General features: G+C 38.4%; 1 protein-coding gene across 1 annotated transcript; it reads left to right on the top strand.

The window, feature by feature from the left end:
- Positions 1–9,697: 9,697 nt before the first annotated feature.
- LOC147862211 (beta-1,4-xylosyltransferase IRX14-like) lies at positions 9,698–14,885 on the top strand. Its single transcript, XM_087322497.1, has 3 exons — positions 9,698–11,258; positions 11,334–11,900; positions 14,471–14,885. Exons 1-3 carry the CDS (start codon positions 10,540–10,542, stop codon positions 14,706–14,708), a joined length of 1,524 nt encoding a protein of 507 aa, XP_087178623.1. The 5' UTR covers positions 9,698–10,539; the 3' UTR covers positions 14,709–14,885.
- The last annotated feature ends 381 nt before the right edge of the window (positions 14,886–15,266 follow it).

Raw genomic sequence — 15,266 nt, 5'->3', positions numbered from 1 at the left:
TCAAAGGATCCGGGATTCAACCTTCCTGTTTAAAAAAGACATATGGCACAATGACCACATGCAAAGAAGAAATGCTTGAAATAACCACAAGCTATTATACTCAACTACTAAATGTATGCAATGAGAAACTAATTGATCAGGTTGGCTTTGTTAGGAAACAGGTCCCTCCGGATGGGAAATGAGAAGAACTGTGTTGATGAGCAACTCGGCCAAGGCCGAAACCGGAAATCGTGGAGATAGCCAACACGGAAGGCTAAACTTGTAAATAGTCGAAATTTTACATTAGTATATAAGTACTTAGGGCAATCATGTTACAGGTGTGTGTATTATTGTAAAGTTACTGTTGTCGAGGTCGTGGCCTCTGTAACTGTGAGAGTGAACGGTGAGAGTGGAAGTGTGTGAGCTCCATAGCCGCCTGTAGGCGAAGCAGGATCTCGAGGTCGTTGCCTCTGAGATCTCTGATTGTATTCCTTTTTCTCTCATAGTGTTCTGTTTCGGAGTTGTGGACTCCACGTGGTTTTTCCCAGTTCGGGTTTCCACGTTAAAATCTGTGTCATTCTCAGTTTTTGTATTCTGATTTTCCTCTCCATTAGATTGACTATTATTCCGCACACACAAACCGGTTGTGGCCGGCAATGATTTTATCTTCAGGCTTTAGAAATATAATAAATAGGATACCAAGGAAAGTTACGGCTCAGATGATGGACCAACTAAATACCCCTATAGGTATGCATGAATTGTGGGATGTTATTGGGGATATGAACAAACAAAGCTGTGCGGGAATTGATGGACTTATTATATACTTTTACATCAAATATTGGGATCTAATTAAGCATGACATGTTGGCAGGGATGCAATACATTATGGTAGAAGGATTAATACCCACAACAATGTGTAGAGGAATGATTTATTTAATACCTAAGGATGGCAAAGACCTAACAACACTTGATAATTGGCGACCATTGACGATTCTCACCAATGCTTATAAGATAATGGCCAAAGTTGTAAGTAAGAGATTGAAAACGATACTTGGGGACATTATACATACAACGCAAACTGGCTTCCTAGAAAACCAAAGCATTGTTGACAATGTGATAACATTCTGGGAATACTCAGCATGGGCGGAGGAGCAAGAAGTGAACCTAGCAGTAATGCTACTTGACTTTGAAAAAGTGTATGATAGGATTTCATGGGAATTTCTAGAAGCAGTGATGGCAGCCCTAGGCTTTGAACAACAATAGATCCTTGGAATGGGTGCCTTTTACAGAGGTGCATCTAGCTAGGTTTTAATGGCTGGAAGTATGGGGAAGAGCTTTAAGATGTTATGTTTGGTACGTCAAGGATGCCCATTGCAACAGAAGCTTTGCATTATCAAATTGTTGATAGATCTTGGCAAATACAAGGCCTTTCCTTGCCCGATGATGAAGGTATGGTGCTTGATAAGGCATATGTTGATGACACAACGATCTATGTCAAGGGTGATGCAAACAACTTGGGCAGATTGCAAAATGCAATTGATGAGTTTTGTAGGGGATTGGATGCTAAAATAAATTGGAATAAATCAGTGGGCATTTGGATCAGTAATAAGCTCGTGTTAAATTGGGCCCTTGACACAAGTTTAGATGGTTGAGGTGAGCAGAAGCTACTAGATACTTGGGCTTCGAAATTGGTATGGACATCGATCGAACAAAACACTACAATCTACTAGTGGACAAAATAAAAGCAAAGCTAATATGGTGGAATGCAAGAAAAGTGTCCTTTGTAGGCAAGATTTCGACTGCAAATCAGATTCTAATGGCCACGATATGGCATATTGTTGCATGTTGGATAATCGTGCCGAAGTCGATGAAATTGATAAAAAGGATTATTAGAAATTTCTTATGGGGGAGCATGGAGGAAAAACAGGCATGTGCAAAGGTTGCTTGGACCACACTTATAAAAAGGAAAAGTGAAGGTGGGGTGGGATTGATAGATCCCGTGGTGCAAACGAAGGCCTTGCTAGGCAAAGTAGTGGTAAGGAGCTTACAACCTCTTGAGGCACCTTGGGAAGTTCTATGGCAACGCAGATGGAAGATGTGGTTGCCAAGACAGGGTGGACGCTAGCCAAGCAGCCCCTTTTGGGGTTTTGTGCCAGAAATGAGACCCAAATATTGGGGAAGTATGCAAAGTCCTTGTGCTATTGGAATTATGAAAGCATGTCAGCAAGAAATTAGAAAGGGGATCACATGTCGGTGGAGAAATGATGCATATGCTCGGATGTACATGCCAATTATGTGGAACCCATTGATTAAAGATGTGGATGGGCTGATGATAGGACAAAAAGCAGGCTTCAAATGGCTTGAGTTAATCAATGCCCAAGGGAATGCATTGGTGGAGTGGGAGAGGTTTTTGTCTAATGAGGTGGGCACTCACAAGGCTAGAATATGGAGTTGCAGGGGTAAAGGCATGCTCAAGAGAATTATAAATGTCGTTGCATGCTACAGGCATACCTTGGAAGAGGAAGAAATAACTACCTCTGAAATTGCGTGGATAGGACTTATAGATGTCGAGAATTGTTTAATTGGCATTAAGGAACTGAAAGCAGAATCAAATGAGGCATGTTACTACAAACTAGAGCACGGAATGGTAAGAGATGAGCAACCAACCAATCACAGAGAAAGGCCAATTAGGCTGGTAGAAAAAAATGGAAAGGATATGATTATTGACCCTAAGCCAAGGGAGATCACACCGGCGACAATGTGTTGGCCTATAGAAGGGCATTTGGATCAGCTATCATGGGACCTAACGATGTATTTCTGGAGAACTCAAGGACGAGCTGATGATGGGGCAAAGTTGGTTCAGTTTTTCAGGTACAACACAAAAATTGGGAGGCAAATTATTCTAGAACAAGAACACGACAAGATTGCAACAAAGAAATTTTGGATACAAGAGGTCAGTAGTGAAATGAGACTTGATCAATTCTGGAAAATGATGTGGCATGACAATTATGACCGCAAGATAATGATGTGTTTAAGGCTTATTGCACATAGAGCCTTGTCGGTAGGGATGTGGGGTAAAGGCCCCAATGTAGACCCTAGATGTATTGCATGTGGACAAATAGAAAGCATTTCCCATTGTCTATGGGAATGTCGCGAGGCAGTGGTTGTATGGGGAAGGGCACTACGTTTGCTTTGTCATGCCTCTAGTTTGTTCACCCTCAACTAGGGACATGCTTGTTGGAACTGTCTTGAGGATAATGTGGCGAAATACGATAGCACATGCAATGCTAAGTATAGAGGGGAGAATGGCATTGTTCGGTTTATCACTGACAATAGGGTACCTACAATTAGTGCACAAAATCAAAAACTTGGAGATCTTTGGACGTTGCTTGCCCCCATTACCATATGGTGTATATAGACAACAAGGTGTACCAGGGTATTTTCAATACACAAACGCCCTCTAGGTTAATCGATTAAGCTAATCTGGCACACATTAATAACTACACTAAGAGCTCAATATGAGCAGATTGATGGTACTGATGATGCTGCAAAATTAATGAGGCTGAATTTTAGAAAGAGGTGGTGTACTACACCGTTGGTCACAGCAAATGGAATGGATATAGTGGAAGTATGTAGTACCCAGATGGTTGTTCCCCCCTCCCATTAGTTGAATGAGGGGCGTGAAAGAGATGTCATGTGGGATAGTGAATATAGGTTATGTGTATGAATGGATGGCTAGAGACACATGTGAAGGGTAAGATAAATAAGTGAGATTTCTTATGTAGGATAGGATAGTCTAGGCAAGGCCTACCCGAGAAAGGGATCGAGTTTGTGTATATTTTAACTAATGGAGTATATTCTTTTGTGGAAAAAGAAGAAGAAGTTAAAAACATCTGAAATACTTCGTCAACCTTGAATATTTTGAATACTTCGATTGTTTCGAAAAAATTAAAGTAATTTCCATTATCATCCAATATCAAATGTAAAAAAAATACGTTCATCCAAGAATGCAATGTTTGAGAGTTACTTAATACTCTCCATATGAATAGAAAAGTTTAGTTGTTGAATGTGATAGATTCATTGGTAGGTAGAAAGTTAATTTTATAACTAAAGAGAAAGTTTTGGGACATTGATATCTCAAGATGTGGACATCTTTCACATGTTAATCGAAACACAAAACTATCACCATTATGTGAACCAAAAGCCTATTGAAAAAACCTACTCTATTTGGAAATTTATATATAGAATAAAGTCATCAAGTGGTTTGGTGAAACTCCCCCCCCCCCCCCCCCCCCCGAATCATGGTCATCAAGATGGATAGGCTTCACCTGAAAAGCAGGTGTATTTTCTTGATGAGAACAACATCGAAGGTTGATCTTAATATAGCACGCAAGATATTGGGGGCATGCTAAAACATGGAAACAACTTCCAGAGGTTATTGTGAGGACTTTGCTTATTATTAACGTCCTAGTTAAATGTGAAGAAGAGCGAGGTTCAATTATGCATTTAATGTTATGGGTCATCGAGAAGGTGGCTATGGGACCATAGGCATTAACCAACATTCCAACACGTGGTTTATTCTTGCTAGTCTCCTAAGAAAGGAGGACATTAATACCATGCCATGGATCGTTGAAATGAAGCATACCAATGGGGCATGTAGAACTTGCACAACATGTTGGGGTGTGCATTGTGCACTAAATAAAAGATGGGTAATTGAATCCACAACATGACAAAATTAATGAGGCTTCTACTTTAGTCTATGAAACTAGCAATTTTTCAAAGTAATGTTATTAGGTTCAATGCATTCATTACATGATCATATTAGGGTTGTATTGTAGTTGGAAGCATGCTATTGTTAACCTATCCAAGGATTTCAAATATTCACTCGTATGCACTAAGTTTAGTGGATGATACTATGGATGGATTGGATAAGCACGCGACTTTATAGGTCTCCTTCAAACAATTTCACCCACCTACATCCACTTGAGCTCTCTCTCTCTCTCATGCACACATTAATCATACACGTTAATCACAAGAAAGAGTAACTTAGCTTATTGTTCTCCAATATGGGATGATTGACAAGAACAAGCTGCGTGTTATAGATGAGGTAGTTAGTGCTTATAGTGTGGTATTCACACTTGATTTGTTCAAATGACAATTCCATCATATCTTCTCATTCCTTCTCTTTTTGCTTATATTTCCCATATATACCCATACAGGAAGTCTCTATGGGGATGTCATCAACACCCTCTTATTAATGACAAATATGGAGTTTCCTTCAGGAACACATTCTATTATCTATACCCATCATGCAAATTGTCTATGATATTGTGAAAATACACAAGCGACATTATATTTAATGGAGATCAGAGACTAGATGTGACTTTTGCAATCGATGAAGTGTCTGTCATGAATGAAAGTGATTTTCTTGATCCACATCTATAGTATTGTGAGAGACAAACATAGACATTCGGTGTGACATTTGTGGTGTTCTATGAATGAGCTTCTATAGTGTTGTACAATACACACCTTATTAGCGAGATGATCATACCAATGTATGTATTATTATCCTTGGGATGCTAGCATGCATGAATAATGACCCATGACCAATGTTACAAAAAGAGGGTCCTCTATATTTTTTACAGAGTATGTGAGGTTAGAAAGAAAGAATAAAGATTAACGTCTTCTAAGGCAAAAAATTGGCCCATGAGACAATCGGTGTACAACAAAATAAGGTATTTACCCAATCATCAAAATAAAATAAGATAAAAATAGAACTCGAGCTAAAAGAGTTCTAGTATTGTACAAAACATGTTATGGTGTAACATATTCGATAAAGGAAATGACTTTGCATTAGGCCTAGTTTCATTTCCATCCAAGCCTCTCGAAAAGAAGTGGGGGATCAAATGTATTAGAGAGAGAGAGAGAGAGAAGAAAGGAAAACATGTTAACCCAATTGTCTATGTAGGAACATTTTTTGGATTTTCTCTATTTCATTCCATGCACTAAGTGAGGTAGTGTCACCACACAGTTCTACTCCATAAAGCAATACTTGGACCACAATAATAGAATAACATCAAGCTCACTTCCCATCCTTGAGGATAACTTTGGTTACATTAATTCGCAAAAATATGTATAATAACCATTCCATCCCACTTGAACTTTGACACTCATAGTATACGTTCTACCTATTTGACGATGGGACATTAATACAACCATCAATATTAAGTGAGGTAGTGTCACCACACAGTTCTACTCCATAAAGCAATACTTGGACCACAATAATAGAATAACATCAATCTCACTTTCCATCTTTGAGGATCACTTTGGTTGCATTAATTCTCAAACATATGTATAGTAACCATTCCATCCCACTGGAACTTTGGCGTTCATAATATACGTTCTACGGTCTACCTACTTGACAATGGGACATTAATACAACCATCAATATTAGGTACATACATTTCTCTTCATATTCCCAAGTTTCAACCAAGAATATAATATCTATACCTTAAGCGACATCACTTAATCTTTAGGGAGCCTTTATTCCATGAATATCCTATACAATTCTTAATCATTATTTTCAAACTTGAGGTAGTCCCATGGGTCATCCATCGTTTGCTATGCATTTTGAGTTCCTTTCTCAGATGCATAGGCTTGCTTGATTCATTCTCACTCCTTTGGGGTACACCTTGTTACTATCCAACATAACTATTTTCATATCATCTAAAGATCATGCAAACAATGGCTCAACATGATTCTCCTCCTTGCCTATTCCAACCTACTTTATGTGCTTCATATACCATAACATCACGCTTGCGAAATGATATTTGAAGAACTTCATGATGTTTTCAACAAGGGAGAGTTCATTCTCCAATTCCCAATCTTGCACCCCTCTAATAACAACTTTTTGCTTCCGTTTCTCCTTGTATATAGCTCATTGAGATTGAATTCTAGCCTCTTCCAATAAATTGTATGTGCACCATTTACCACAAACATCATGCATAACAAAGCAATATTCGAAGATTTTCGTAATATTTCCAAATAGGAAGAGTGCATTGTTTGGTTTCTCATCTTGCATATAACCCATTAAGAACAACATTTTGGTTCATTTCCTCTGTTTTACATAGCTCTTTGGCATATAATGCATCATTTGAAGTGAATTTGGGTGCACTAACTTCATTGCCATTTTCTTTTGTTGTATCTTTCATGAGAAAAGTTTCCATTTCTTCATGACTTCTTTTTCCCTCAATGCTAAATTCATTTCAAGATTTGCTTTGATTAATGAGTCATTCTCAACTTCTACGATTGTCATTTTGATTTTTACTTTAGGCATCTAAGTATCTTAGATTTGCAATGATATTTTCTTTATAGCAAGCAACCTCTCTTTCAATTTTTTAATCTCAAGCATGTGAATCCACCTTATTTGAATCAGCATTTCCCTCTTATTACGAGCATGTACTTCATTTTGTTGTTTTATCACTATAACTTCTAAAGATATGCAAATGGTTGCAATTGGTTCAATGGACAAGGAAGATCATTACTTAGGAGAAATGCTATATGGTGTAACAAAGATGTGGGGGACAAGGATTTGAGCCCATGACCTTGTGTGATTTACCAATAGGGTATAGGTTGTTTAGAGGAAAAAAATGCAAAAAGAGAAACAAACAGAATTTGCTTGTATATTAGGGAGTAATAATAGTGTCAATTAGGAATACATTTTGAGTGAGAAGATTTTAATGGAAAAAATGATGATCAATATAATCGGTAGGGAAACGAAAGGCTATACTATTTTGACAAATCATCGAGGATATGAGACGAAAAATAAGGGAATAAACAACTCAAGAGCATTTCAAGATTAAAGACGATTTAAAAAAAAAAAAAAAAAACCATATATTTTGACTTTTTGATTATACGAGAATTTGCTAAGGGGGCATTTGAAGAAAATGACAAAGACGTGACCTTGAGTGGATCTTGATGGGATGATGGAAACTTGATGACTAAGGGCATCATCTGAGGGAATGACAAAATGCTTGTGGCCTAAGCCGAATCCAATGCAACGGTGGAAACTAGATGACTAGGGACCAAAGTGGAGGGAACGCCAAAGGCTTGAATTGAGCAGAATTTCAACGCAATGACGGGAAAATGCCATGGCAAGGCAAACACAAAGGAGTGTCAAAGACTACGAGCCGGCCAGAATCTAATGCGGCAACGGGAAACTCAATGACGAAAGGCAAACATGACGTAATGAGAAGAGGTGTTTGACCAAGGTAGTGGGCACTGGGAACTTGACGGAACTACGAGAACTTGATCGAAGGCAAAGTTTGAGGAAACAACGAAGATGTGATGAGTCAGTAAGAATTGACAACGGTTCAATTTAAGCTAAACGAGTCTGGCCTTGTCCAAACCAAACTCGTTTGACAATTGTTAAACTTAAACCGAACCGGTTAAAGCTTACCCGGTTTGGCCCTAAACGGTTCGGTTCGACTTGAGCCTTGCCGAGCTGAGAGCCTCAACTATTTAAGGAGGCTCAAGCCTGAACCGAACCAAACTGCAAACCAAACGGTTTGGCAACTTGGTTCATGCTTGAGCTGAGCGGTTGTCGAGTCCTACGAGAGAGAGGAATTTGGTGGAATGCTCAAAAAACTTGACCAAAGCCAAATGACCGAGGGGCAGAATTCGACAGGAACTTGACCACAGGAATGACTAGGGGGTAAAAACCTGACCGAGCTCAAGTCTGCAATCGTGGGACCGAGAGGAAATAAAACAGAAAATCTTGACCAAAACAACGAAGATTTGACCAAGGGGCATTTCGAGAAATAGGGAACAAGAAATTGGTCAAGGGCATTTCGGGGAAATAAACGGAAAAACTTGACCAAAGCAATGAAGACTTGAGTGTGGGGGGGGGGGGGGGGGGGCATTTTAGGAAATAGATGATAAAAGAAAAATAGGGCCAGGGGCATTTCGGGAAATACAGAAAACGCGTCGTCGTCTCCTTCCTTCTCCACCGTTTTTCTTTCGTGTTTTGGTTTCTCTGCAGGAATAATGGTTTCTTCTTCTTCTTCTTCTTCTTCTTCTTCCATATCCCTTCTTCTTCGCTCTCTGTCTCTGTCTCTGTCTCTTAGGTCTACCTCCGTAGCTTCCTTCTTCAGACTCTGCAGGAATCCCCCTCTGCTCAATCCATCTCCTTCTTCTGTTTCTTCCTCCTCTTCTTCGACCATTTCATCCCTTTCTGCAAACCTCCTTCACCTTCATCTCCGTCACATTCTTCTGCAGGTAGAGTTCCCTGCCTAATCTCTCTCTTCTTGTTCTGTCTTGCATCGTTCATCCCCTGCGGAAGGAACCATACACAGAGAAGCTATTATTTAGAAGGTTCTCTTCGACCATATCATCCTCTCTGCAGGTCTCCTTCATCTTCATCTTCATCGCATTCTGCGGGTAGAGTTTTCTGGCTAATCTTTCTTCTCCTTCTTGCACGCTTCATCTCTGCAGAAGAAACCGCACAGAAGAAAACATGTAAGAAGGATTTAATTAACATTAGACCATTTCATCCTGTCTGCCGATCTATATTCATCACGTCGCAATAACTAGAGATCCTTTACTTCAAAGACCGCTTCTTGCAACACACACTGAACCCTGCTGAAAGAAGAAGACACGGAGAATTTTTAACTATAAGATTTCCTTTACCGAACCACATTCTGCAGGCCTTTTTCATCACATTCTGAGATTCAATTATTTCTTGTTCTCAAAGACTTAATTTTTTTATCAACACCATCCATCTCTGCAGAAGAGCAATATTGTTTCAAGCATTGGTTCTCTTGGAGCTGACTTGCTCATCATTATCATTCCATAAAGAAGCCACAACACGCTGAAAAGATATCATGCTCTTTGTAAATGAATTGTCTTAAAGATGTCGAACCTCCTTCAGTCTACCATAGCTCAGATTCTGTCTCCTTCACCTTTCATCAGATTCTGCAGCTGAAGATTTCTATTCTGCTGTCTCCTTCATCTTTTACCAGTGTCCGCAGCTGAAATCTTCTATTCTGCTGTATATTTCATCATTCATCTCTGCAGGCAAGCCACATTTCGACCTTTCTTGGAGCGGAATGATAATTGATGGACACAAGATCTCCACCACTGCATAGAATCAGAATGTTAATCCCCTCTGCAGATCTATCTTCTTCCTCTGTCATCAGTTCTACAGGTAGAGACATTTGGTAAATAAAGATCTCTTCATTCTTCCTGGTAAAAGTTTTTTTTCAAAGATCTTCTCCTAGCAGATATTGCATAAAGACATTAGAGCTCTATCAAACAGACATATCTGGGGAAGATACAGAACTTCTTCGCACATTATCTTGGAGCATAATACACAGACATAATAACTTTTCAACTGTGTAGATTTTGGTGATTTTTTTCTTCCATTACAACGGTTTGTTTTGGTCACTCTCCTATGTTCAAGTTTCCTGTGGTTGGATGGAATGTGGATAGTTATGCTGAAACAATTCAAATACCATGAACGACACACTTGGCTTCTAGAAATACTGTTGAAGTGGAGAATCAGATGACAAAGGTTAATAGGAACCGAAGCATTGGCCGCCAAGGCATCGTCTCCTCTGAGAAAACTCTTGATCGATTGAACATATTTCGATTTGTCTTTCACCTCTTGCTCTGCATTGCTTCTCTTACACTTGGTTTTCAGCTTTCGAGAGAAGGATTCCTGATAGTAGTCCCGTTCAAGATTCATCATGGTGCTTTCTTCTCTACAAGTGTACAGAAAATCCAAATTCTTTCCAATGGAACAGGATCTTCTTTCGTAGATGTGAGAAATGATGAGCAAAATTCTACAGTATCGTTATTACAATCTTCGGTTGGAGTAAAAAGTAGCAGAGTACATGTGGGAAGACATGAAATTCTCATAAGACCATGGCCACATCCTGATCCTCAGCAAGCTATTGCAGCTCATCGCATTATGGATATAGTACAAGGTGAACAAAGAAGAATCTACGGCCGTGAAGAGAAGAAACAACTTCTTATCATCACGCCAACCTACATCCATACCTTTCAAACAGTGTATTTAAATTGCCTTATTCATACCTTAAGATTAGTTTCTAGTCCATTGATTTGGATTGTCGTTGAAGCTGGCAGTATCTCAAATGAAACAGAGGATCTTCTTTCAAGTTCACAGCTTTCCTATCACCATCTAGCTTTAGAAATACCTATGCCTGAACATCTCGAACAAAGAATGAATTTTGAAATGAAACTGAGAGTTGAAGGATTAAGGTAAAACTTGAGCTGTTCCTTGTATAAGAAGGATTTATCTTAATATCAAATTAACTTGATGTGGCCATGTTGCAGGTTTGTCCAAAATGAGCTTTTGGATGGTATAGTTCTGTTTGCAGACGCTAGTAATACATACAGTTTGGATTTCTTTGAGAAAGCACATAAAGTTAAATGGATTGGAGCTTTCGCTGTTGGTATTCTCAATCCAACTGATCTTATACACAATGATCTTGGCAATAGAAAACCGCATTCCATTGCCAAAGTTGATTATTCAAGCAATCCGAAGATAGAATTTACATCTAAATATCTGTTACCACTTCAGGGCCCAGCTTGCAATGCAAATGGATATGTTGTTGGTTGGTATGATATCAACGACTCTAAACAAAATACTGGATTTGAAAATACCTTGGAGTGGTCTGGTTTTGCTCTTAATTCAAGAATTCTTTGGAAAGATCATAGAAAACCTTCGTGGATTAAGGATTGGAATGACGTTTTTGGTTTGGAAAATGAAGGTTCTCTTAAGAGCCCTCTGGCTCTTTTGAGGAATGCGTCATATATTGAACCTCTTGGCAATTGTGGGCGAGATGTACTACTATGGAAGTTTCCATCAATGGATCACTTTGATGATGATTTTCCTGCCAGGTTTGTCTTTTCTCAGAAGCCTCTTCCAAGTTTGTATAGTCCTCTGCATACTGTATTATCATAGTTCACTGCCATGTTTTTTTGTAGATATAACAGATTGAACATTCTGAATGAAACTTCTTACAGAAAAAAAACTCGAAACACCCTATAGACCTTTATTTTGTAGGGAAAAAATCCGAAATGTTCATGGTTTTCTTTAATTCCCCACAAGCCTCTTCTCAATCCCCAAGGAAGAAATGGCGTAAGTTGACCATATAATTGCCCAAATCCGCATTTGATTCAGAAAAAAGGGTGAGTTGACCATGAGATTGCTTAAAAACATTGCAGATAATTGTTCTTTTGGGATTGATCAAGGGCATTTTAGGAAATAACTGAAATTTTAGGGCATTTGGGCCAATTTGGAGTGTATCCTTACTTTTTGGGAATCACTCTGTCAACAGTGTTTATTTTGGATACAATATTTTAGGGCTGTTCTATGCATCCATCTGTGGCACATATTTTTTTCTGAATAAATGGATTGACCACAAGCACATGGATTTTTGTCGATCTACTTATCACTCTTTCATGTTTCCTATTTATTTTCCCATCATTTTTGGAGCTAATGTTCTTTTAAGTTTGATCTGGTATCTAAAAACTAATACGTAATGGCTCATACATTCCAAACATATGAATGATAGGGGGTATGGCACACATATCTCCACCTGAAGATATTCTGGTGAATTCTCATTGAGAAGAAAATCACCATAAATGATACATGCTTCTTTGAATGTGATATATGACTACCTGAATCTTGCATAAATGACTTTCTTTTAGTAGAACATATGTGTTTGGGCATAAGAGCCCACTTCCCATTTCAATTTTCCCTTACATGGTTGATTATATCGATCTTGATGTACTGCTCTTATGAGCATGAGCGATATGTTTGTTGTTAATAAGAGATAATAGAAAGCCAACTTCATCCCCAAAGGTCCATTCTACCAATATCGAATATGTAGACTCTTGAGCCTCAGAATTCAGACTCCATGATTATGTTTCTCATTTAATGACATTGGAACATCCACCAACAATGCATATTTACTTGAAACGGTCTTGTGTTTGTGAGTTTCATATTTCTTTTTTTGTAAAATTATGAAATAAAGCACGTTGAATCTCTGTTTAAATGTATAACCATAGCTTTCTTATAAACCATGCAAGCATATCCTAGGGCTTTGGTCCATGGTCAGAAATTCTCATCAAATACATGGAATAATCACTACAGGGATATTTTGGGACATTCCACAGTTGTAAAGCTTCCAGAGTTGAGCAAAATATGGAAATTTTGGTAAATGAATATCCATAAGTTCTAGGAAATATCGAGTGTATATCATTGTTTATTCTGATTAAGTATGGTTTATGAGGTGGTACATAACTACTTTGCATATGTTCTGTGACTTGTATAGCTATTCGTCCAGAGGGTCTAGTAGATTGATACCTTTACCCATTGTGCATATCTATAGGAATGACACTTGTGGCTATGAGAGGTTCAAGCCTTGTAAACCTCGAGTGGGTGACCATCATCCAGATGATGTTTGCCTGCATTGTAGTGTACTGAGTGGCAGGCTGAGCATTTAGAGAAATGCATTGGTCTGGCTGGAGTCTATGCCCATTAGAGATTCTGATTCTACATTTTACTTCTTGAATAATGGTTTTGCACTTTTTGCACTCTCTAGTGGCTTTTGTTATGGGTCACATGTGGCCTCCTGAGGATGGATATATATTTTATCAATCTCAGTTCCAGTTTCTCTCAAGCTGTGCCTTGGTCCTTGACTCGAAATAGATTCTAAGATTTTGACTTCAATATCCCTTTCAAGGTCTTCCTTAATAGATAGCCCCAAGTGTTATATTCTAAGTTCTCATGCTCTCCCATTGATATGATAGCATCTCCTCATTCTTCCATTTGGCCACTTTTTATTATCATAGAGTGGTTGTTTTTAGTAATGTTAATCAGACATGCTTATATTTTCCTGAAGAAAAACACATGTTTTCCTTACTCGAGCTGTGCTGATGTATTTGGTTTTAAATTGTCGACACACTTTCATAAAAGATGTCATCCTTTGTGCAGCATGCATGTACAACTATATACTCTCATTGAAGCTGAACTCTTTGAATGCATTTACACAATTTCATACAGATATCATTCATTTGGGTTATAGAATTAGTTGCATTTAAAACTATTATGCAACACTCTTATGCTTTAGCCGAGAACCTGAAATGCAAAAGGTTTCTATGGTTTATATATTTGATTTAAAATTATTTACTCATTTTTATAAATGTGAATATTCATTTGGGTCTCAGCAGTTACCATAAATAAGTCCACAACTGTACACATGCCTTAGTTGAGGAGCTAAAATCTTAGGGTCTGCACATTTGAATTGAACTCAATGACACATGCAAATCTTGGTATACCTTGTGGGGTTGCATACATTATACAATAAATGACACTCCTAATGCATGAAAACTTGTTTCCATAAATGCGTTTCCAATTAGTCTTATCTGATGGTGCGTTTTAATTTACTCTTTAATATACGCAGGTGGATAATCGATCCTCGTTTGGATATAGTTGTGCCGTCTCGAAGCACCCCTTGGAGAGCTGAAGATTTTGTTCCTCCAACGATGATATCATCTTCCCCACCACCACCACTTCTTCAATCAACCAACATTGCTAATGTAAAACAACGACGAAGTAAGGGCAGTAAAGGTGGAAAAGGACGAAAGAGTTCTCGTCGAACAAAGCCAGCCAGGGTCAGCACAGACAGTGAACAATGGTAATAGGACAAACGGAAAGTGTAATTTGGATTCATGTAGACATTGCAAATGGTAAGAAGATACATGCTCTAACTCCATTGTCGTTGTGCGCATGCTCGAGCTGACTTGATGTAAGAAAGGTCTGATATACAGCTCTCTCATACATAAAGAAGCATCGCCCTTCTATACGAAGCAACTATTAAAGAATAAGCAGATAAGTCCAAACTGATGTGGAGATGCTATTTCTGGTGAAACTATTAAAGAGTAAGCAGATAAGTCCAAACTGAAAATGACTATATTGTTATTTATTGGGCGATGAGGTTCTTCTCAGTTGTCATGAAAAGATTGAAAAAAATGCTCTTATAAATGGAACTTTCAGTTACTGTGTGACTGCTTGCAAGGCCTTTCTGAAAATCACATCTTCACAAATGCAACTTGTAAAATGTATGAATCTTTCCCTATTTGAATTCCATGTAAAAACTTAATGGTTCAGAGATATGGGAGGAGGGATTGTCTCTCGTCAAACAAAAACTTTCAAGTTCCCACTTTTGATCCTATTTTATTCTTAATAATGCATTGATT

The sequence above is a fragment of the Azolla caroliniana genome, unplaced genomic scaffold (genome assembly GCF_043228905.1).
Source record: "Azolla caroliniana isolate FFs.n. ecotype wild unplaced genomic scaffold, voAzoCaro1.0.p SCAF_7, whole genome shotgun sequence".
NCBI classification, from domain to species: domain Eukaryota; kingdom Viridiplantae; phylum Streptophyta; class Polypodiopsida; order Salviniales; family Salviniaceae; genus Azolla; species Azolla caroliniana.
The sequence above is the reverse complement of the archived record's forward strand: the minus strand, read 5'-3'. Positions and strand labels throughout refer to the sequence as shown.

Bases quoted from the DNA above. Each gene is read 5' to 3' on its own strand.
- LOC147862211 (XM_087322497.1), top strand. From the start codon at position 10,540: ATGACAAAGGTTAATAGGAACCGAAGCATTGGCCGCCAAGGCATCGTC. The intron at 11,259-11,333 runs GTAAAACTTGAG...GCCATGTTGCAG, and splicing joins CTGAGAGTTGAAGGATTAAG to GTTTGTCCAAAATGAGCTTT. The intron at 11,901-14,470 runs GTTTGTCTTTTC...TAATATACGCAG, and splicing joins GATGATGATTTTCCTGCCAG to GTGGATAATCGATCCTCGTT.